Source organism: Nematostella vectensis, chromosome 13 (assembly GCF_932526225.1).
Source record: "Nematostella vectensis chromosome 13, jaNemVect1.1, whole genome shotgun sequence".
Taxonomy (NCBI): domain Eukaryota; kingdom Metazoa; phylum Cnidaria; class Anthozoa; order Actiniaria; family Edwardsiidae; genus Nematostella; species Nematostella vectensis.
The window spans coordinates 8005144-8029475 of NC_064046.1; the positions used below are offsets into that span (position 1 = coordinate 8005144).

At 41.0% G+C, this 24332-nt stretch overlaps 2 protein-coding genes across 3 annotated transcripts; both read left to right on the plus strand.

Moving 5' to 3' along the window:
- The first annotated feature begins 2987 nt into the window (after positions 1 to 2987).
- LOC5507039 (PE-PGRS family protein PE_PGRS30) lies at positions 2988 to 8369 on the plus strand. 2 transcript variants are annotated; one of them, XM_032375501.2, is made up of 6 exons: positions 2988 to 3944; positions 4387 to 4442; positions 4835 to 4973; positions 5240 to 5779; positions 6277 to 6496; positions 8047 to 8369. In XM_032375501.2, exons 1-6 carry the CDS (start codon positions 3896 to 3898, stop codon positions 8300 to 8302), a joined length of 1260 nt encoding a protein of 419 aa, XP_032231392.1. In that variant the 5' UTR covers positions 2988 to 3895; the 3' UTR covers positions 8303 to 8369. The 2 variants fall into 2 exon arrangements, with proteins under 2 accessions (XP_032231392.1, XP_001627705.2); XM_001627655.3 differs by having other exon boundaries at positions 2989 to 3944; positions 4319 to 4442.
- A 572-nt stretch (positions 8370 to 8941) lies between these two features.
- On the plus strand, positions 8942 to 23156 carry LOC5507052. Its single transcript, XM_048721072.1, has 11 exons — positions 8942 to 9054; positions 9163 to 9211; positions 10722 to 11180; positions 11652 to 11732; positions 12059 to 12302; positions 17035 to 17287; positions 17505 to 17514; positions 18692 to 18769; positions 19689 to 19940; positions 21283 to 21532; positions 21762 to 23156. Exons 1-11 carry the CDS (start codon positions 8980 to 8982, stop codon positions 22183 to 22185), a joined length of 2175 nt encoding a protein of 724 aa, XP_048577029.1. The 5' UTR covers positions 8942 to 8979; the 3' UTR covers positions 22186 to 23156.
- Positions 23157 to 24332: the final 1176 nt, after the last annotated feature.

Genomic DNA, 24332 nt, shown 5'->3' on the forward strand with positions numbered 1-24332 from the left:
GCTAGTGGAACGCCTTTAACACTTGCAGTTCTTTATTGACCTCAATCTCAGACTACGGACTCTCAGACTTTGTTGCCACCTCCATCCCGCTTTGGGATGGCTAAAAAGCTATTGAACAAGGTCAGAAGTACTTGAGGAAGTCGATGCAGAGCCGGGGATGGTGGCCGATGCGGATGGATTATTATCGCCCATCTTCAATTTCACGTTGGTTTCAAGCAGAGCGAAATTAAATGGCGAGGAATATATGGGCGCGCAAGGGCTTATTGTATCTTTGTTATTATGCTAATTTATGTATTTCTACTTCGAAAACGCTGTATCAGAGCGAATCGAAGATGGTAACACATTGTTATATGGAACGACATTGTTATATTCAATTCTTCATATAAGTAGGGTAAAAGCGACAGCAGTTTTTCCATGTATATTTTATTGGCAAAAAGCAATGCAAAAAGGAATAGCCTTCTAAACTTAACATCCCAGAACTTTGAGAAACTTTTAGTTATCGAGTAGGTATCCTCAAATTACCTTTTGCTCTTTTTTTCTAATTTTACCTCTTATACCATGCGCATGCGCACTTCAAAGAGACACTAAAGGAGCCAAAGTTTCTTACAGTGACCGTTGGTTGCCTGCATTCCGGACTGATTCAAAACACAAATACCGTAAGGCCCAAATGCTCAATTCAAGATATTTTTTGATAATTTGCCTTTGATCATTCTCGCGCTATTTATGTTTTAGGGGAGGGTCTTTTGAACAGGTATTATTCAAGATCAATTTTCCGACATCTTTAAAGTCTGTAATTTCAAAAGACCCCCCAACAAAATAAAGAAAAGTTTGTGATGGGCCTTCTGCTTTCACTTTCTTGACTTTGAATTGGCTAGCGCTGAAAATCGTTGTGGTTTCCATTTTTTTGCAGTTCTGGTTTTATTAATTTCCATCAATTTCTAATCATGTCAAAGTTTCGCCCTCCCCTCTCACACACAATAATTTGGGGGTGCGGGGGAGGGGTGGTGTCTGTTTCTCCATTCCCCACATTCAGGCCATATTCCGGTTAACAAAATATTAAGCATTTTTTTCTTGGCAAAGTGCCCAATTTTTTGTACAGTACAGCACTGTAAAGAGTGCTCATACGGTTAAAGAATTTGCTGGTGCTCCTGGAAGAACGTGCCGTACGTAGGGAATGTCATGACTAGAGTACAATTTCAATAAATTAAACAATACGCTTTTTTGAGCTTTTTTGTTCTGGGGGAGGGCCATTATTTTTGGTCCCCTTTTTAGGAGAGGTTCACCATTTTTTTTGCTTTGCGGTAGGACCGAAATTTTTGAACCAGAAAATAATTCAACTTAGCAGCCCTCCCTCTCCCCCCGATAAATAATGGCCCTTTAGATGAATTGCCCGCCTTATTGGATGAGAAATGAGCTTATTTAAATCATTCTCAATATTTTTCCCTCATGTCGATCAAAATGGGATATAGACAGAAGAGTTATCAGTGTCACACTTACAGTAGTTTTCAGTAACACGGGCACCGTGTGTCTTTAGTTTACGAGTCACAGCTGTGTTTTGATGGACGTCAATCATGACTTTTGAATTTTTCCAATTCTGTATCTGTCACATCTTTAGATCGATCACAACCAAAAAAACATCAAAGTTGATCGCCTTCTTCGATACTGTCACCGAAAAAAATACCGATCAACACAAAACCAGCAATTGAAGAACGTTTGCATTGTTCACCATTTGTTTGTTAGCTTTGCGTTGTGGTTGATTCAGTGTGTGCATATGTATCCTTTGTATGCGAAATGGCTTCTGTCACCGAAAACCAGTAGCTGCTCGGACACGAAAAACTAAAGATGCTTTAATTGGAAGTTTCCTGTTATTGTAATCTTCAAAGAACAAGAGGAAGTAGCCTCGTTCCCTGGCTTCTCTTGGCTGAGCGGCTAGTAGGTTAATAACGTCACTTTTGATTTGTGGACCATGAAGCCTGGCAAAACACTCGAAATCGGAAAATCTACGTGTCTATGGGCTTGTATGGAGCTAGGTTGAGATGTTTTTGGCTGATAATAAGGGAAACTGTCATCCGAGCGTTTCAGTTTTCAATCAGTCGGGTACAGTACGAATTCACACATATCTAACTGCTATTGAGACTATTTACTTCATCCGAGCCTTGTTTTGGTATATCCCCAAAGCACAAGAGTAAATTTAACGTGATATTTTGCGACTCGGTCCGGGACACACACGTGTAATCCGTGATGTATTTGTTGTTTACCGCCACAGCTAGATTTACATTGTGTAACATATGTATAACAAGCGATCTAAAAATTAGAATATTTCTATTTTTTATACCAATCCAATAATAATATTCGAATTCATAGATCCGACATGTCAATCACACGAGCACGAATAGCCAGTCAGGAAAGAGATGATGCAATAACAGCTATGTGGTCCCACAAATGTCCCACAAAAAGTAGGCAATCGACGGCAAAAAAGATTGGTTAGAGATCGGTCCCCTGAGCGCGGTCGGGGCCTGGACACAATAGAAAATACAATGCAATGCCATGGCAACCGCTGAGACTACTGAATTCTGTATTGTGTCCAGGCCCCGACCGCGCTCAGAGGACCGACTGTTTGTCAGCACCCTGGAAGAACGAATAATTTCAACTTTGCAGCGAAAATTTTTGGATTATTTTCTTCGAAGATGTGTTTAGAAACTATTCTTCTATGGCATATAGGATTTTGACGGGAAAAGCTGTCCGTTTTCTGCCAAAAAGTTGCCTTGAAGTTGTGATTGCTAGGGAGTGGAGCTTCCTACCCTGTTGTATTTTATTACGAGTGGGGAGGAGGTGAACCGAGATGAGGGAGGAAAATCGCCTGAACCGTTATGAATCACGGCTAAAACGGAACCAGATCAATCTATGACAACAGCTTCAAGAAATTGGCTTTATTACAGATATACTGGGTAAACCAAATTAAAAATAATATCCGATACACAAACATTTCGTCTGGTTTGCCCGTGATAGTACCTACCGAAGAGAGCACGGCTTTATCTTATCATTTCCAAGTTTTCATATTTTGAGCTGGATTCGTGCCGTTTCCATTCATTAACCAAGTCGTAGTTATCTACCTCTATGCTTCTCTACAAGATTTTCACCAAGCTTGGATAACAAGACAAGTTTCCGTCATGTTAGGTGACCGTGCTTTATTTCCCAAGTCGCAGGAAAACCTCTATAAACGTCTTAATTTTTTATGAATCCGAGCAGGATTCACAGGCCGCATCCGACATGTTGTACAACTTGTGGGACTTTTTTGGGACATTTGGATTGCACTTCGCTGGCTTCTATTTACTGCTTTTTGGTTGGATTTTCGTGCGCGCGTCGGATCTATGAATTGGAACAGTCGTAGTCGCGATTTTCGCCTTTGAGAGAGATAAGTCGTAGTGTTTTGCCAGGCGTCGGGGACAGCTACTCATCGCAGAGAATATTTGACAACAGAGGGCTGTCACAAAAGGCCTGGGGACGAGGCTAAATAGGAACTACATACTAAAGAAATAACCCGCTTTTTTATTAAAGATAGGACGTTATCAAAACATTATAGCTCCGCACCGCCCTAGTTGCTAAAAATACAAGTGGTATAAATCAAGTTTTCCTGCACCACCTGCACTTCGATTTTAGAGCAATAAAGCAATTGCCACTAGCAAAGAATAAATGGATTATGTGAAAATCCTCTGGTTCTATATTGAGTAATTAGTTCTGGTTGACCATGTATGTTCAAGTGTGATAAAGCATAATGATAACAACAGGTACCTGTGAAATTAGATAACTTTAATGCTTTACTAAATGAACTCTCCAAGGACTCGGTCTTAAAATTGTGGCAAGTGGCGCGGATCGATCGCTATCCGCTTTTGTGATGGCTTCACTTTTCAGCCAAAAATTCTTCATTTTCTTTCTTTTGTCACGTAAGTAGAGATGTTAGAAATTTTCAGAATTATTGTAAAAATAACCTAAAACACTTTCTTTAACACCTTTGCGATTTCTAGACGTGAAAAGCTTAAGTAGGAGTCTCGAGTAGTTTCCTCGGCCGGGAATAACACACAAGGAGTAGCTCCGAAAAAAGGGCCCTCTCAATGGGGGCTCTCATTTATTTTTATGAGTTCTACTTAAACCATGGTGGTTGTTAAAGGGACCATCCAAAAACCTATGTTACACTGAGTAATGTAGTAATGCGATTCCATTTACTGGACCCATCAGTTTTACTTAGTTGTGAGACAACGCCATTATATTGATCATAACAAAAATAAGCAATAAACACCGGCCTTTTTTTTATTACCAGACAGCAAGGGAGACAGCAAGTGTGAGATATCATTAAATGATAAGAAAAGTTCTTTTTTTTATCATCAGCTCTAAGCTGTTGGATCCCAACGCGTGCCTCGCCAGCTAATAACCTGCCTAATATGGTAAATAACTCCTCTGGCTATGTCCAGTATGGGGAAAATGCGTAAATCCGTTTCTTGTTTTCGTGTCAATAGCCATGTCTATGTGTCCATCCCTCTGTCCGTGTCTGTTTTGAGTTCGGGGGGGGGGGGGGGGGGACCCATGATACAGAAAAATTAAGAAGGAAGACACAGCCACGACCCTATTGGTCATTTCATTTTAAGATATTAGGGGCGGGGGTGCAATTGCCCCACCTCTTGCCAAACATGGAAGCATTCCTTTGGTCTCGTTCTCTTTACATGGCAGCGTTGCCTTGTCCGTGCCGTGTTCATTCTTTCGTGAATCAATAAAAGATAATTCTCTTTAGAAATATAATATAAATGTCATTTTAATATAAATATCCTTATTTTTCGAGGCCGATGCGTTACAACCGCTATTTATCAACGGAAAGTTTATGAACGACGCCGAGAAGAGAAGCAAGAAAACAGACACTGCCGATGGGACCAGTCAAGACAAAGTTGGGACGTTTAAATTCAACAACGGTGGAGTAGTTGGTAAGCATAAAATTGTCTTTATGTTAAATTAATTTTCTTCAAAAAAGTTCTGTCAGCTAGGGATTTGAGTCAAAACGCTGAACAGCCGCACGCTTTGGAGCACTGTATGCAACTGGAAAATTTAGCGAAGATTCCGTCATCCTATGATCTGCACTGAACCATTTATTTGTCTCGCCGGCTGGTTAGGATGGACACGGTAGCGCACGACGTCTTCTAAATGCCATCGTCAATATTCTTGATACCGATGTCTTGTCTTTTCTCTCTAGGCGCTGGCGTGTTCGAGCTCAGCAAAAACGGAGATGTTGATATGGACCTCAAGATACGGATTAAACCAAATGCCGCTGGAGGTGGTGGTGGGGAACAGCCTGGGGGAGGGGGTAAACCACAAACCTCATCCCAAGGCAGTGGAAGTAGTCCAACCAAAGCGCCCGGTGGAGGAGGGGGTAGCTCAACACAAGCACCCGGTGGGGGAGGGGGTAGCTCAACACAAGCACCCGGTGGGGGAGGTGGTAGCTCAACACAAGCACCCGGTGGGGGAGGGGGTAGCTCAACACAAGCACCCGGTGGGGGAGGAGGTAGCTCAACACAAGCACCCGGTGGGGGAGGTGGTAGCTCAACACAAGCACCCGGTGGGGGAGGGGGTAGCTCAACACAAGCACCCGGTGGGGGAGGGGGTAGCACAACACAAGCACCCGGTGGGGGAGGGGGTAGCTCAACCACGGCACCTATGGCTGGAGGTGGTAGCACGACTAAAGCTCCTTCCGGCGGAGGAAACACTACAGAAGCACCTGGGGGAAGTTCGGCAGGTAAGCCACAACACATCTGACCATTCAGCAGTTGATGTTGCTCGATGACGCCCCCTGTCACAACTTTTGGATTTATACTCGATATAAAAATAGCCAATAGTAACGGACCTCAATTTTCTCCTTTATGTCTTTATAAGACTTTTGTTGTTGTCAAGCACAGGATAATTTATTTCATTGACCTTAAATTTGAATTCCACGCCGACTTCTGCAGACCATCTAATCTCAGCCTTACAGGCCTACAACATCTCTTCAACATAAAACATGTGTACACGTCCCTTACTCGTTGACTCCGACAAGTGAGCCCCCGCCGCCGCCTGTATACTGCGCGAGTTCAGCTCAAGAGTTCAACCGTTTACACCAATCGGACTGTTGATAGAAGGGCACAGTGTCGAGTGGATTATATATAGCTATTAGGTTTATCTTGCTTATAACCTGTTTTCTTTGTTTCGTGATCAAAACTCTTTGTCTTTCGAAGCAAAAGGATAATTTTCTTGTAGGTGGAGACGCCCAAAAGTTCTTAGAGCTCCACAACAAATACCGCAAGATACATGACTCCCCGCCCATGAAACTGAACGATGAAATGTCGAAATCTGCGCAAGCATGGGCGGATAAACTCGCTTCGATGGAGAAACAACAGCATTCAAATGAGAAAGACCTAGGCGAGAACCTATCTTATGGGTGTCCCACGCGCACAGTTGAATCAGTAGTGGAGGGCTGGTATGGTGATCATATGTCAAAGTTCTTTCATGGAAGATATAGTGATTTATTGTAGTGTTTTCTGATAAAAATCCCACCACCTTCGAAAGAACAAAAATATTCTTTATGCCATTGTCGTATCTCCAAGGGATGTTTATTACCTAATTTTGGGTAAAAAAAGTTTGACTTTTAAATTTGACATAACAGAGTGATCTATATTGAATTTTTTTTTCTAATTAAAAAAAAAAAGAAATCCTAAAATTCTATTTTTGGTCTGTATCCGGAGTCAACTAATGTAAATTAATGATAACTCTGGCCTGGGTTTTCATGCTTGTATTCATGCTGTTCATGCATCAGAGCAACTGATTTCATTTCTGATCTAATTTGCGCTATCATCAAAAACACTTCGAGAACACCCCGTTAAAATAAGGTAATACAAGAGAGCATAAGATAAGAGAGGGACACTTTGGTATTATTCGCGCGCCATGTCGATTCCGAATCTATTTTTAGTAACCACCACCCCACCACTGCGCGTGAGGATTTGCTCCTTTTATTTTGTCCTACTCCCCCGCGGGTTGCGTGTTGTTGTTTTGCCAACTCGATAGGAATGAAAAGAGATCATGTAAAATAACTCGGAAGAAGAAAAAAGTCTAGCTTAAGTAAGCAAGATTGGCAAATATACTCACAGAAAGTTAAATCCCTGAATAGTTTGACTGTTTTGTTTGTCTGAGCGGCGAAGTCAAGTGAAGAAGAAAGAAAAAACCGACGAGCGATAAAATGGCTGTAATACCGCGTTTGATTCAAATCCCGACTCCAGCTTGTATAATAACAACATAATAATATAACATATAATAATAACAACATCAAGGAAGTACAGTAATATCTCCCTCTTTATTTTCTCACTATTACAAAAGCTCAGATACTTCAGCTTGCTGGCTTTGATAATCACAAAGATGCATTCCTTAGCTACAAGGATAGTTTTATGAAATGTATTTTTCTTGGATTCCTTCTCAATTCACCAGAATATTCACAAAAATCAATATCATATCTAATGTCTAACTTACAGATTTCGTTTGACCATTAGAATAATGAATGTTGAGAAACCACAAAGAAGCAGCAAGTAAAAGCGAAAACCGTGTTTGAAGCACGAGGTTTTCCGCTCTTGATTTTTAATGAAGTCTCGTTTTCGAAATCTTTCGATCCTCGAAGTACTACATCCCCTTAATAAACCACAACTGTCCGTATCCTTGATGTTAGAATGAAATTTTCGATGGTATTTGTGCAAATAGTTTTTTTTTCGGTTTCAAGTCACAAAACAGCGGCAAACAACAAGATGTAAATTCCAAAGCGCGGGGGTAGGGTGAGTAAAAATGCTCACGCGCAGTGGTGGAATCGACATGGCGCGCGGGTAATACCAAAATTTCCCTTTCTTATCTTATGCTCTTTTGGGTAATACAAATATATGAGTTTACTTGAAATTCTATCACCTTTAGGAGATGGTAAAAGAGAAAGAAAATTTTTGGGTGTGTCATTGTTATTTATATATATGTTTATTACTTATATTTTTTTAGGTATAACGAGGTTTGCAAGCCCGGTTACGCTTTTGGTGGAGCTACAGGAGGTGCCACGCTCCATTTTACCCAAATTGTGTGGAAGGCAAGCACAGAGTTAGGGTTCGGCTCTGCCAAAGGGACAAAATGCACCTATGTCGTCGGTCGTTACAAGAAAAGGGGAAACTTTGGTGACGAAAAGGACTACGACGCGAATGTCAAGAAGGGAAGCTTTGATGCTACCTCTTATTGCGCGACTGTCAAGGAAAACAAATAGTCCGTCTGCTTATTGCTAAGATGTAAAACAGAAAGGTTAAACAATTAAACGGTTGCTGTACAACGTCTAAGATGTTCTTAGAATTCAACTGGAGGTTGAGAACGTCTTTGTCGACCAGTTGACAATAAGTTGGCTATCCGATTTTTGTTCGCCAACAATAAATTCGTATGCGTTGTTGCTTACCATCTTCGTATGTTTTTCCAAATAAATAAGTACAGCTTATCAGTTAATGCCTGGTGCACACTAGTGACATAGGCTCAATAGGCTAGCGATTTTACTATATCGATACTATAGCTCAGTTTGCTTAGCCTTAGTCAGTTGATTCCGCTCAGTAAATTCATATAAAACCCAGCCTTTTTCTTGATATTGTTATCCTATTATCCCCATATGTCATGAAGAATTTGCTCTACCACAACTTAGCAACTTGGGGCAGAGCGGCTCGCACGGGATCAGAAGTTATCTCTAAAATTCTAAGAATTGTGTGGGTTTCGTATGCTGTAGGCGGGCTAACTATTTTTGGCTCTATAGGCAGATTCTAGCAATTTAATGATTGTCATTTTCTCGGATAAAGTGTGACTGATGCGTTTGACTTTAATCAAAGCAGAACCCGTTCATCAGTTTGTTACGGTTCACTTCCGCTGAAAACTCGTACTTAACGGTGATCCTCTTAATATTGCATGAACTTGGCGCGAACTTTATTATTGTGTCAACGACATCTTGTTTTTGATGAGGAAGGTCAAGATTCTTGTCAGGTAAGTTGAAGAAAAAAAAGAACATAAAGATTAGCAATACTGTTGGTGATTTAGTAAGTCAGTTCTACGAATCCTTTTGACCTTACCTGCTGATATTACACTGTCTAGATAAAGATGCACGCAGCAAGAGTTTTAGTTCCCTTACTTCTTTGCATTTGTAAGTATCGTAGTTAGAGTAAGATGAAGTGTTGTTTTGATGCCATTTCAATAATTGTTCGCCGTATAACGAGACCTTGACGCATGGAGAAAATGGACAAGAAACACATAGCGTTGGATGTCTATGTATAAAAGGTCTGAAAAACTAGGGAGCAGTAGTCTTTAATTATTTTTGGATTTTTTTGTACATAATCTAGAACAGAAACGCTGTGGTTCTTTTACAGATACAGCGACTGGTTTAAATTGCCGTATAATAATAACTTTGCAGCATTGCTATTTGCTACTCTTGGTGCAATTGCTGCGTCATAAGGGTGGGCGTAGGTGTCCTTGAAAGTAGAATTAACACGATACAACAAAAGGTGTATACAAGAAAACGCCCTAATGATGCCCTGGGCTTCTTAGGATGTCTAACCACTATGAACAGTGTTTGAAACAGAATTTTAAACACAAGGTTCCGGTATAAAAGGCCGACCCCAACAGTGTCAGCGGTCTCATTTCTCACCGTAAAGATAGAGAAATAGGAGCTCATTCATCATCCTATCAAAGACTGAACTTAAAAATGAGCCACAATAACAATGATATTACCTTCTTACATGAACTTCTTACGACTCTTTTCTATTTTACATTTTATTATGCAGTTTTAGGGTTCCCCCGCGACCAACCGTAACTGTCAATGGTTGACTGCGCACAATTTTTTAAACATTTCAGTGAAACCAAATCATAGTTATTGACACTGGATAAACATATGGAATATCACTTGTATCATTTGTATCACTTGTAAACTAGTTTCTTCTTCATATTAATTTATTGATATATCAAATTAAACCAAGGGAGCATAAGATAGGAGAGAGACTCTTTGGTATTACCCGGGCGCTATGTCGATTCCGATCTTTTATATTAATAGTAACCATTAACCCACCACCGCCCGTGAGGATTTGCTCCTTTTTCCTACTCCCCCGCCGGTCGCGTGTTGTTGTTTTGCCAACTCGATAGTAGCCTACTAGCCGGATTTTTCTTAGATTCCTTCTCGATTCGCCGGGATATACAAAAATACAGTGAAACAGTGGCAAACAACAAGATGAATCTAAAAATAGCGCATAAAAATCTCTTCAACCATAAAAAGAATTTGACCACAGGATGCGCCACTCGTGCGATATCGTTTTTCGCGTAAAATTTATCGTGGAATTCCCTTATGGATGATGAATTACTCTATAATATGTTTTGATTACAAAATATTGATTTTAAAATCAATGAAAGGCACAATTTTCGAGACATTAGATATTGTTACCCTGTCTTTCCCCCCATTAACCGAATCATAAGATTGTAGTGGCAATTCTATAATGACTCTTAGCTCGATTTGTTAGTACTATTTTAATGGTCGTTGAATAATGATTACTTTTATAAAGTATCAAACCGGAAGCTACATAGCGCAGTTACCTACTCAGAGTTAAGAAGACTTGCCCATATTTTGAAATAAAGTTGACAACCCAAAATATATGTGTTCTATATAGGTTCAACATTGATGGTTCAAAGCCGCCGATCGCAAGACCCCAAACATGACAAGCGCCAATATATCAGTGATCCATTGAGCGGGTTCTTGCCAAGGCAGCCACGTGCTTACAACCCACGTGAAGGAAATCAGCCAATCAGAGGACGTCCTTCGCTAATTTCAAGCGCTTTACAAAGGCTCACATTTCGCCTACCTGGGGCACGGAAAGAATTTGCGCGGACACATCTCACATCAGTCAACGCTAGAGATGACCAATCAGAACACGTTGGTAAAAGAAAACAAGGTGTGGTTGGCTACCATGCCCTTGAGCCTGTTGTCGGGCCCAGTACCAACGGGCAAAAAGAAAGGCATAGCTACGATATTCTAAAAAAGACAAATGACGAAGTACGAGGGGCTGAATCAAAATCTGGCGATTCTTCAAAGGCCGGGAGTTTTAAGATAGACGATGACAAGGTTAAAGGTAAAGGTTTTAAAGAATGTTCCCCCAACAACAACTTAACAAGATACAAGAGACCATCATGGCCTCTTGCGACATATCAATCAATAGCTGTCGTTGTTCTAAATGGTCTGAAAGAGTTTGGATGGAGCGCGGAGGAAGCGTCTTTTTCAAGGCGACCACAACAATAGAGTTTTGTTAAGTCGTTGGATTTCTCGACCTTTCTAGGTGGAGAATGTAAAACAGTGGATGTGATATCGAAATAAAGCAAATTGGCCGAGCGAGCAAAAAAAAAAAGGGTTTCCGAGAGACAACTTTCGGTGTGTCTCTTCTATACAATATCGTGGACACTGGGTAGTCATTATTTTGCAAAAAAGGCTGAGATTTCTTAATTCATCATTAAAAGAATAAGCTCTGATTGGCGGATGGGGAAGAAGCTTTAATTGTAATGTATTTACGAACAATCATAGCATTGTTATTTTTTATTTCTTTAAGGCGTCGGTGTTTATCAGATCAGAAATGGGATGGTCGACTTGGAGGTTTTACTCAAAATGTTTCCAAACAGCACATGCTGCGGTAGGTAAAACATATTTCATAATCCCAAAAATCTAGTCTTCTCTGGCTGGTTGTTATTAAAAGGGAGTACAACTAAGTGTGTTAAATTGATGCTTATTAAAGGACTGGCGGGTCTATACGGGCCAATAGAGTCGTTAAAACAATTTGACATTCTAAAAAATGGTCGTGCCTATGAATTATAAGACAAAAATAAAACATTTCACAATAAGGTTTGAAATACATTATACACTAAGTACATTATTCAACAAAAACCGGGATGGATTTCTCTTTATTTCATTTAGAATTCACAATTCATTGACAAAGTATCCTACCTCCCTGTTATTCAGGTTCGGAGCAGGCGTTCGCTAGTGATGGGGTAAAAGCTGCTAACGATTTTCGTTCTCGTCACAATGCTCCTCCTCTTAAGTTGAACGCGGAGATGAGCAAGGAGGCAGAGGAATGGGCGAAACATCTGAGCGAGAATGACATCTTTGAACACTCGCCTGCGGATAAGAGAAAGAATCAAGGCGAGAACATAGCGGCAGCTTGTAATGCCAAACCTGAGGACGCAGCTGCTGTGACACAAAGATGGTAAGTCACAATTATTAAAATATATAGTGAAACCAAGAGAGCACGAATATTCACCCTCTCTTGGTAAGACTTAAAAAGCCATTTTGTCATCCTAACAATATTATAGGTGTGACTCTTTTTAAAATTAAAATTAAAATTAAAATTAAATGAAGCATTTATTTGTTATCCAGCTTGACTCTTTTTAACCATATGTGATAAATCCACCATGTCATATGACGATCGCGGTGACCAGCTTTTCAACATTCCTAGTGAGCTTACACTCCTCATTAAAGCGTTTTTTGTTTGTTTTCATGTTGCATCTAGTACTTTGGCCGATGGCTTAGAATCGACCCATTATTTCAAGTTCTGAAAGTGCTATCGAAATAGTGCTCAGCGTGATCTTAGCATAGCCTCCTCCGCAAGCGTTTCGAGTGATTTGGAAAAAAGGTTTTTTTTTTATTTCGGTCTTCCGCTGTTGTTGTTCAAGAAAGAATGGAGCCTGGGTTAGAGAAAAAAAGGGATTTTGTCGCCTGCCGAAACCAGAGTACTGTGGACATGTAATGGTACCCCGGGTTTAAAGCTAGCTCTGAGGTTACAGCGGCGCCCAAAATGGCTGCCACGGCTATTGTAGCTCTGTGAATCTTGTCTCTGTTTTCATGTGTCATTGCTAGTTGAAGGCGTTTGACTGTCAAAGATGATTAACAATCCATCGAATGTTGTACCGGTATACTTCTGCCTGCCTATCCTGGCTTTCTGGTCGTTTCTGCCGTGCTATTTCCACTTGAAGGCCTTCGATCGAGGAAGCCATGTTGCTACGTTGACATCTGAACCCGTCCCATCTACTGGCTGATCGTATTGCAACCAAAAACTCAAGACTATAAGAAAATCTTAACCTAAACAACGCTTGGAGCCCGCATTATGGCAGAAACTTTTAATTAGGAAGCCCTTTCGATCACGAAGAAAGCCAAGACAAAGTCGCCATGTTTGCACCGGTCTTCCTGTGGTGACAACCGTCGACTCCACAGGGCCCCCACAACTCAGTTCTGGCTGCTCCACCAATTCTTCCAGCTCGCAAACAGCACGCTTCCCAGTCATTCCGGACACTATCATAGCGAATATGCAATCACTTCTTCCGAAGCTAGACGAATTATACGCAGCCATCATGCAATTTCCAGTGGGAATTATCTGCTTAACGGAAACCTGGCTGAATGAGTCTCATCCCGATCCATTAATCCACCTACCAGGTTACCTGTGTTTTAGAAATGACAGGACTACAAGTCGGGGCGGTGGAGTCTGTACCTATATCAACTCTCAGTATCCTTGTAGGAGGTTACCAGAATTTGAAGACCCCTCCATTGAATCTTTATGGATCTGTGTTAGACCCCATCGGCTTCCAAGGAGTGTATCCACGCTGCTTATCGGAGTAATCTACCACCCTCCTTCCAATGTAGAGATGAATCGTCAACTTGTTGACCATATCGACAAGAACTGTCGATATGGAGTCTTTCCTCTCGAAGCACCCCGATGGCCTTGTTGTTGTCACAGGTGATTTCAATCCAAGCAGCACATGACTTTTAAGTCCTTAAAAGGCTCAATATGTCACTCACAAGACCGGCCTGACTCAGATAATAAATGTCTTGACCAGAGACACCGGTATACTCGATTGGTGTCTGACCAACAAACCAAAGTACTTTCAGCAACCTTTACAGCTCTCCAAGATGGGTAGTTGCGATCACTATCCAATCCTAATCAAGACCAACTTGTCGGTTACCAACCCTAAAGCCCACAAGAGCTCTGTCTGGCGACGAAACTTGCGGCGCAGCAACCTGGACGCCTTTGGCCGCTGGATCACTCAATTTTGCTGGAATACCATCTTGAGCCTTCAGACGGCTAGGGAGAAATTTGAGCGGTTCTTTACTGTCATCACTGACGCTGTGAACACTTATCTTCCCTTGCAGAGAGTTCAAGTCTGTGCCACAAACAAACCCTGGATTGGCACATCACTTTGTTCCTTGATTGCTCGCAGACAGAAGGCTCTTACCACCCTCGGTAAAGACTCTCGACTGTACAAAGAACTAAGGAATCAAGTGCAAAGAGAGTGTAAAGTATGCAGATAAAGATACTATTCCAACAAAGTTGCTGCGCTTAAAGAGTCAAATATTTCCCGCTGGTGGCAGGAAGTCAAATGTCTGAGTGGTTCTGTTATCTCAAATGAGTGGTGGCACCAGCTGATGGATGACTCTACCCCGTCGGTCCAGATCCTTTCTGAAAGATTCAATGAGTTTCTCTTTGGTCTTACGTCTAATTTCGCGCCCATCAGCCAGCAAGTTACCTGCTCGGGGCCAGTCCCCCCTAAACTGCTTATCACCCCTGCAAAGGCGTTTAAAGCCCTAAGTCGTATCAAAGTGATGAAATCATCTGGACCTGACCCAGTCCCCAGTGTCATATGGAAGGAATTTGCCCCTGAACTGTCTGATGTCGTCTGCAGCCTGTACAATTCCTCATTGATGGAAGGCTTTGTTCCCCAATAACTGAAGGAGTCGATTGTCCATCCAGTGCCAAAGTGCGGTCCTCACTCAAAGTCCAAGGACTCTAAGTGAGGACCTCAGACCCATTACCCTTACTTCTCAGTTAGCTAAGTTATGGAGGGATTTGCACTTGATTCGCTCTTCGCATGCGTTAAGGATAAGCTTGACCCTAAATAGTTCTCTGCAACAGGGAAGTCTACTGTGCAGGCCCTGGTGTATTTTCTCCATTGCATCCTTGAATCGCTTGAAAGAGGCGAAAATTATGTGCGCATATTTTTTGCCGACTTTTCAAAGGGCTTTGACTTAGTTGACCATAACGTCTTAATGCCTGAGCTCGACCTGCTGGGAGTCAACGAGTATCTCCAAAATTGGATTGCTGCCTTTCTCACAGCCCGACCACAGCGCGTCAAAATCAGTGGCCACACCTCATCGCCTGTGTTCCCTAATGGGGGCATACCACAAGGCACTAAGCTTGCTCCACTATTGTTTGCTATACTTGTAAACAGGCTGACGAGCACTTGGCCATATTGCATTAAGTATGTTGATGACACCACCATCTTTGAAGTGATTCCCAGGTGCTCGCCAAGTTATCTGCCATTTATTGCTAATGATATTTGCAATTTTGCTACGGAGCGCGGGATGAGGCTCAACCCCAAAAGGTGTCGGGAATTAGTCATTAATTTCCGGCAGTACCAGCCCTCGCCAGTTAATGCACTGCAACTCATGGGCTCCGTGATTACATTAGCTCAGATCTATCGTGGAATAAGCACGTAGACTATGTAGTTAAGAAGGCAAACAAAAGGCTGTACGCTCTCCGGCTCCTTGAGAAATCTGGAGTACCGGTCCATGATCTTGTTGCCATATATTGTGTACTCATTAGATCTATTGTGAAGTACGCAGGTCCAGTGTGGGCTAATATACCAGGGTTCCTTGTCGACATTGTTGAGGGCATCCAAAAGAGGGCCCTCCGTATCGTTTTACCTCATCTACGATACAAGGAGGCCTTGGACGCCAGCGGGCTCCAAAGTCTTGCTGATCGCAGGCGCGAACTGTGTGTCAGTTTCATGACCTCCGCTAAGGAGCTAGAACCCCTTCGATCTGTAATTACTGGATGCGTAATTAATAACGAGCATGGGTACTCACTATCTGTCTGTCTGTCTGTCTGTCTGTCTGTCTGTCTGTCTGTCTGTCTGTCTGTCTGTCTGTCTGTCTGTCTGTCTGTCTGTCTGTCGTCTAGATCTATCGATCTATCGATAGATCGATCTATCGATCTATCGATCTATCGATCTATCGATCTATCGATCTATCGATCTATCGATCTATCTATCTATCTATCTATCTATCTATCTATCTATCTATCTATCTATCTATCTATCTATCTATCTATCTATCTATCTATCTATCTATCTATCTAATGGTACCCCGGGTACCCTCGGGAGCCATTTGACGCGCAAAAATAATATAAGGGAAGGGCCCAATGGGTATGTGAAATTGCGAGAACGCTACAAAAAAAATATATAATATAATAAATTCCAATCGAAAGAAGAGAGTAAAAAGGTGCCTTGGGAAGCGTGAAGGCACAGACAGTGAGCATAGAAGCGAAGGAGGCGGAAGTTTTACGGGATCAAAATCAGCTTCTTCGACGAACTTTTCCGCGCTCGTTTCTTGACTAGGTTTCTTTGTTTAACTTTGAAGGATAGCTCTAGGTCATTCATCTTCTAAATCGACAATATAATTCCACGAAGAGTCGTTATCGAGCACGTAAAGCCGTCTCTATGACGAGATTCGAGGAGACCGAGATTCGATAACATCAAAATTCGCTTTAAGAGATTATTAAAAAAAGCTAGTTGAAGTTTTACGGGATCAACATTTGAGTTTCTTTACAGCTTCACCGAGACTCGATAACATCAAAACTCGCTTTCAGGAAAGCTCGTTGCCGCTCTAACGTTTACTTCTCGACCACGGATGGAAACGTTATTATAATCAAAATGTTATTCTCCTGCATTCAACGGGGTGTCTTCTTTGAGTTTTTCCGATGATGAGATCTATAATTCTCCAGAAACTATAATGAACTTACGCATTAAAAATGCTCCCTCCCCTACTTAGTTTGATCTCGAAATGCCTAATCTTAACACACCTTCTTAAGATTTTATAAGTAACATAATCTAGTGAAAATAGCCAAAAATGAGCTGATATTTTAACCATAAGTATTTATTTTCCTTTAGGTACAATGAAGTGTGTGATGGATATGATTTTTCGCGTAATGATAAGGATTGGAACGCCAGCCATTTTACTGCCTTGGTCTGGAAAGGAACAACTGATATGGGACTAGGATTTTACGACAAGAAACAACCAGACGGGACGGTTTGTCGGACAATGGTGGCCCGTTATCGCCCACCAGGGAATGCCGGAGGCGGCTTCAAGGAAAATGTCCAAAAAGGATCTTTTGATCCTAGCAAACACTGCAATAAAAAAACCTAATGACCATCACATTTAAAAATTTCAATTTAGTCACTCTACTTTACTTTTAAATAAGGTGCCTATACATGTCTTTGCAGTCATCTAAATGCCATGTTACTCGCGGCAATTTTCCTACATCTTGCACGGCAATTCTTGTTGCGTTGCGAGTTGCAAAAAATTCGCCTGAAAAATCCCCTTTTTGCAGCTTGCAATACAATTTTTGTTTCGTTGCCAGTTGCAAAAAAGTAGAACTGGGTTCTATTTTTTTGCAACCTTGCGAGATAAATTGCCCTGTGTATATCATGATTTTGCAACTCGCAATGCAACCTGTAAAACCATTTCAGGAAATTAGCCAATCAACGTGCTTTATTTTCATTTTCTAATCTAAAAGGAACGGCAAACTAAAAATAGAGGTGGAATCAAAATAAAAATGAGATGTGTAAGATGTGCGAGCAAAAAACTGCGGCAGTAAAGATTGTCCAATTTGAATGGCTTATAGCTGGTTGTTAAAAGTCCAATTATATGCACGACTATGTTTTTTTTTATTTCGTCTCAGAATTAGTAAAAAAAATAAACTAAAGTAAATTTTACCCTAAATATACTTTACTGTTCATGACTGAGGCAGCATTAAAGTGGAAATAATAAACCATTAATTAGTTTTTAGTTAAGTTTCGTTCCTGTATAGTGTTTACCTTGTGTCTGAGAGATCTATTACACGCCTACTAAATCACCTGTCAACTACCTGTTCCTGTCAATTAATCACTGACTTCCTTTACAAAATACCGGACAAGCAATCTTTTTCGTTTTACCATCACTCTTATGGCACACAATTGAGCCAAAATAGGAAATTGTTCAAAGCAAAAGAAATCAAGTTAATAACCAGAGCCATTAGAGCGAGGGTAAGTTTTCCTTTTGTGTGTTTGATATTATATCATGTAATGTTTTAATTTGGATCTAAGAAAAAAAATTGGTCTGATCAATATGGCGTCCTGAAATGATTGTCAAAACGCCATTATTCTTTGACCCATGACTGAAACTTTTGGTTCTCATTTTTCCCCCGATGTAATCTTCACATGAACTCAACCATAATGCTCCATTTACAACTTTATCTCATAGACGGTCAATTGAGCAATGCTGCCGCCTCATGAGGACCTTTGACAGACGAATTTATTTTTATAGCAATGGTCTCATTTGACGGAAAAGAACATTTTAGAGAAACAAATAACTATTGGTTTCTAAATATTTTAAAAGATCCTCCGGGTGTTTCTTTAGAGATCAGTATGGTCAAATGTAATGAAGACGTTAAGGTTCATATTTTACATGATTTAAATAATTTATCACATGTGATAGAGATATTCTAACGGTATAAAAAGAGCCCAAAAACATTCGATTTTTTGTTTATGAGAATAAACATCTTTACAGGAATGCAGTGGTACTTGGTCAGCGGCATTTGTGTGGCGCTGGTCGCCATTTTAGCGGGAAGTCGCAATGTCAAAGCAGGTAAGAGCGACATATACTAAGTGATCAAGTTATCCAAAATTCAAAGTTATTTTGACATATTTCGTTAAGAAAGTCTTGAGATACATTAAAATGAGGGTTAGCAGTTTATTTAATAGCATACACAGGTAAGGAAGGCAAGGTTAATAAAACAAAAGGCACAGACAAAAAATATAAAACTAACAATATCTTGTGATACGGATCAAAAACCGAAATTCCTAACAAATAACGACCAAAATATCCCTTTAACCGGAAGAAAGGCACAACGACATTTTTGAGAATAAGAGAAGCGAACAAGCCAACTACCTTTGTGGGTTTTGATTTCTCGAAAAAAAGCTAGGCCGTATTTCGCAAGATTTTTATTTCGCGAAAGTTATTTTGGGAAAGTTATTTCTTAAGGGAAATAAATTTCGTGAAAAGACAAACACATATTTTGCTTCTCGATAATTTTATTCAATACTACAATAACAAAGAAAATAACGAAAAAAACCCGGCATAATTGTGCACATTTACAACGAAGCCGTGATACAAAACAAAAAAATATCTCAAAATTTGAGTGGCGCGAAATGTAGCGCCATAACGTAGTCACGAAAAAAATACTAAGCAAAATAAGTTACGCTTTTCGTATCCATCGGTGTATAGTGCCAAGAGAATTAGATAAATAGCATTCAAAACTTTAGTTTCCGAGAAAGAATGGGATAAAATTAAGCTTCGTGGCTAATGTCACCCCTTTATTCCTACTCTATTTAAGCATTGCGTATGATATACGCAATGCATAGTAGTGATAAGTAGAGCATTACCCTTTGACTGTGTCAGTTTTCATGATTAATACACATATCTATTCCATTTCTTTTGTTGTCCAAAATCGCAAATTCGCGAAAAAAATGTAATAAAGTATAATATTCTTTCGTCCTTCTCCTAGTTCGACGTGGTTTTATCCCACCGTACTTCCCGCAAATGCCACAAATGCCGTACCAATGGCCACAACCCATGCAGCCACAAATGATGATGCAACAACAGCCTCCACAACCGGCCAAGCTAGAAAACACTGCGACACAACGGTCGCCTATTTTACCAGGAACGCCAATGTGGAAACGAATGAAGTATATCGAGCGATATAATGCTATGCAGAGAAGCAGAGATTCGGGCATTTACAGTGAGCCTACCGGTAAAGGTTAGTCAACCCTTATTTGTTTTTACTTGGCAGCCTTGTGCCAAGTCCATAGTGTTGTGCCAATAAGTCCTTAGTGTGTGCCAATAAGTCCTTAGTGTGTGCCAATAATTCCTTAATGTGTGCCAATAAGTCCTTAGTGTGTGCCAATAAGTCCTTAGTGTGTGCCAATAATCCCTTAATGTTGTACCAATAAGTCCTTAGTGTAGTGCATAATGTTGTACCAATAAGTCCTTAGTGTAGTGCATAATGTTGTACCAATAAGTCCTTAGTGTAGTGCATAATGTTGTACCAATAAGTCCTTAGTGTAGTGCATAATGTTGTACCAATAGGTCCTTAGTGTAGTGCATAATGTTGTACCAATAGGTCCTTAGTGTAGTGCATAATGTTGTACCAATAAGTCCTTAGTGTAGTGCATAATGTTGTACCAATAGGTCCTTAGTGTAGTGCATAATGTTGTACCAATAAGTCCATAGTGTAGTGCATAATGTTGTACCAATAAGTCCTTAGTGTAGTGCATAATGTTGTACCAATAAGTCCTTAGTGTAGTGCATAATGTTGTACTAATAAGTCCTTAGTGTAGTGCATAATATTGTACCAATAAGTCCTTAGTGTGGTGCATAATGTTGTACCAATAAGTCCATAGTGTAGTGCATAATGTTGTACCAATAAGTCATTAGTGTAGTGCATAATGTTGTACCAATAAGTCATTAGTGTAGTGCATAATGTTGTACCAATAAGTCCTTAGTGTAATGCATAATGTTGTACCAATAAGTCCATAGTGTAGTGCATAATGTTGTACCAATAAGTCATTAGTGTAGTGCATAATGTTGTACCAATAAGTCCTTAGTGTAGTGCATAATGTTGTACTAATAAGTCCTTAGTGTAGTGCATAATATTGTACCAATAAGTCCTTAGTGTGGTGCATAATGTTGTACCAATAAGTCCATAGTGTAGTGCATAATGTTGTACCAATAAGTCATTAGTGTAGTGCATAATGTTGTACCAATAAGTCATTAGTGTAGTGCATAATGTTGTACCAATAAGTCCTTAGTGTAATGCATAATGTTGTACCAATAAGTCCATAGTGTAGTGCATAATGTTGTACCAATAAGTCATTAGTGTAGTGCATAATGTCGTACCAATAAGTCCTTAGTGTAGTGCATAATGTTGTACCAATAAGTACTTAGTGTAGTGCATAGTGTTGTACCAATAGGTTCTTAGTGTATTCCATAGTTTAGTGTCAAGTCCTTAGTGAAGCGCCACTTCAATTATGGTAGATTAGTATTGTACCGAGTATATTGTGTAGATCAAACTCAAATTATATTTTTACCGGTCTGTTAAGGCTCTCCAAGTGCATTCGAGAAAAGAGTCAAAGGCTATATCAACCTTCACAGACTTCTGCATAAGACCGGAACATTGGAGCTCGACCATAAAATGAGCCTGCAGTCAGCAAAATACGCGCGGGAAATCGCAAAGAGCATGCGCGTGGAACATTCTACTAAAAAAAGCAGACATGACCAAAGTGAAAGCATTGCCATTGGATGTAAAGTGTCAGGTCCCGGATTGACCGGTTTTGAAGCCGTCAAGTACTGGTAAGGGAAGAAACAGATCTAACCCTTACAACAGGTTTTTCGGGTTCCGAAAAATTATTTTCGCCTAATTTACCAATCTTGGTAAAGTACAAAAAGCAGCGTCTTTAATGGGGGCGTGAAACTACCGTCAGTAGTCCTATGCAGGGGGTCCAGGTCGGCCACTTTTTGGGTGATTGCGTTACTCTAAGGATTGACGTTACTCTTCCGTTTGTTTTTTTTCATTTTACAGGTATCAGACGGTCTGCCATAACAACTGGGTCTCGCCAGGCCTCAACGACAAATCCCGGCCGTTTACAAACATGATCTGGAAATCTTCCAAGAGATTGGGTATCGGCCGCGCCTCCTTCAAGACTAAAGGCGGTTACAACTGTACCGTAATGGTGGCACGCTATTCTCCCGAGGGGAGTAGGGGTGGGTCGAACAAGTATAGTGATAATGTTAATCAGGGCCACTACGTACCCACATCCTGTCAGTACACAAACAGCAACGACAAGCCGGACTTTATCCAACCCTCTCTTAAGTGTAGTAAGACAAGTAAAGATTTCCATGGACAGATGGTTGAAGAAGATTCTAGCTGTACCATATCAGAGCTTTTTGCTACATTTGGGGCGTCCAAGAGAAAGGGGAAATTAGCTTTTAGAGTAGTACTTTAAACAGACGACAAACTAAGTCATGGTTAGTGTTCCCGGGTGGAATTCTGGCTTATCCGAGCTTTTGGTCTGTTGCTACATCCTGGGCGTCCAAAAGAAAGGGGAAGTTAACTTCTAAAGTAGTACTTCATATAGACGAGATATTAGTATGCTATAGGAGCTTGAAGGTTCTCAACCCGCTGTAACACGTTGACGATCAACCTGCTACAGCGGGTTGGCTTCAAACCTGTTGGTCAACCCGCTACGTATGCTCGGGGACCATAGTGTGCTATAGGAGAATGAAGGTTCTCGACCCCCTTAACTCAGGGACCATAGTGTGCTATAGGAGAATGAAGGTTCTCACCCCCTTAACTCGGGGACCATAGTGTGCTATAGGAGAATGAAGGTTCTCGACCCCCTTAACTCGGGGACCATAGTGTGCTATAGGAGAACGAAGGTTCTCGACCCCCTTAACTCGGGGACCATAGTGTGCTATAGGAGAATGAAGGTTCTCCACCCCTTAACTCGGGGACCATAGTGTGCTATAGGAGAATGAAGGTTCTCGACCCCCTTAACTCGGGGACCATAGTGTGCTATAGGAGAATGAAGGTTCTCCACCCCCTTAACTCGGGGACCATAGTGTGCTATAGGAGAATGAAGGTTCTCGACCCCCTTAACTCGGGGACCATAGTGTGCTATAGGAGAATGAAGGTTCTCACCCCCTTAACTCGGGGTCCATAGTGTGCTATAGGAGAATGAAGGTTCTCCACCCCTTAACTCGTTGGCGAACTTCAAGCACTACGAGCACTACTTGCTGGCCGCCTAGTGAGGTTCATGTCAAACCCTTTGTGTTTTTAATTGGCATACTTCACAAAACTGTAAAGGTGGCCACGCTAGCACTACTATGAATTGGAGCATGGCTTTTAGTTTAGCTCACAAAATTAGATGAAAAGGCCTTTTCCAGGCTTTTATAATAAAGTGGATGATGAAATACATTACAGTTGTCTTCATTTGAGATCAACCGCCTCTTTAAACTCCATGTAACCTTTGAACTTAGGATTATCAAAGAAAAGGGATGATATTTAAAAGCTATGATTCTCTATGTTTTGTCTTTAAAAAGGAAAAAGCATTGTTGGACTAGAGACTAGAAGTGTAAAGGATATGTGGTTTCGAAGAAAATTCAAGAGTTTAGCTTGCCAAATAAAAGGTCCGAAAAGAAAAGAAGAAACCATGATTCTGTAACGTATGGGAAACTGGACACTCCCTTGATTCAGACGCACCAAAATGTCAATTGTAAACAAAATCTAAATATCATTTAAAAGATAAACAAAACTTAATAACTTTGAGTACGCAATTTCGTGTTTGAGTACGCCGGTTTTTTGTGTTTGAGTACGCCGGTTTTTTGTGTTTGAGTACGCCGGTTTTTTGTGTTTGAGTACGCCGGTTTTTTGTGTTTGAGTACGCCGGTTTTTTGTGTTTGAGTACGCCGGTTTTTTGTGTTTGAGTACGCCGGTTTTTTGTGTTTGAGTACGCCGGTTTTTTGTGTTTGAGTACGCCGGTTTTTTGTGTTTGAGTACGCCAGTTTTTGTGTTTGAGTACGCCGGTTTCGTGTTTGAGTACGCCGGTTTTTGTGTTTGAGTACGCCGGTTTCGTGTTTGAGTACGCCGGTTTTTGTGTTTGAGTACGCCGGTTTCGTGTTTGAGTACGCCGGTTTTTGTGTTTGAGTACGCCGGTTTCGTGTTTGAGTACGCCGATTTCGTGTTTGAGTAGGCCGGTTTCGTGTTTTAGTGCGCCGGTTTTGTGTTTGAGAACGCCGGTTTCGTGTTTGAGTACGCCGGTTTCGTGTTTGAGTACGCCGGTTTCGTGTTTTAGTGCGCCGGTTTTGTGTTTGAGAACGCCGGTTTCGTGTTTGAGTACGCCGGTTTTTTTGTTTGAGTACGCCGGTTTTTGTGTTTGAGAACGCCGGTTTCGTGTTTGAGTACGCCGGTTTCGTGTTTGAGTAGGCCGGTTTCGTGTTTTAGTGCGCCGGTTTTGTGTTTGAGAACGCCGGTTTCGTGTTTGAGTACGCCGGTTTCGTGTTTTAGTGCGCCGGTTTTGTGTTTGAGAACGCCGGTTTCGTGTTTGAGTACGCCGGTTTTTTTGTTTGAGTACGCCGGTTTTTGTGTTTGAGA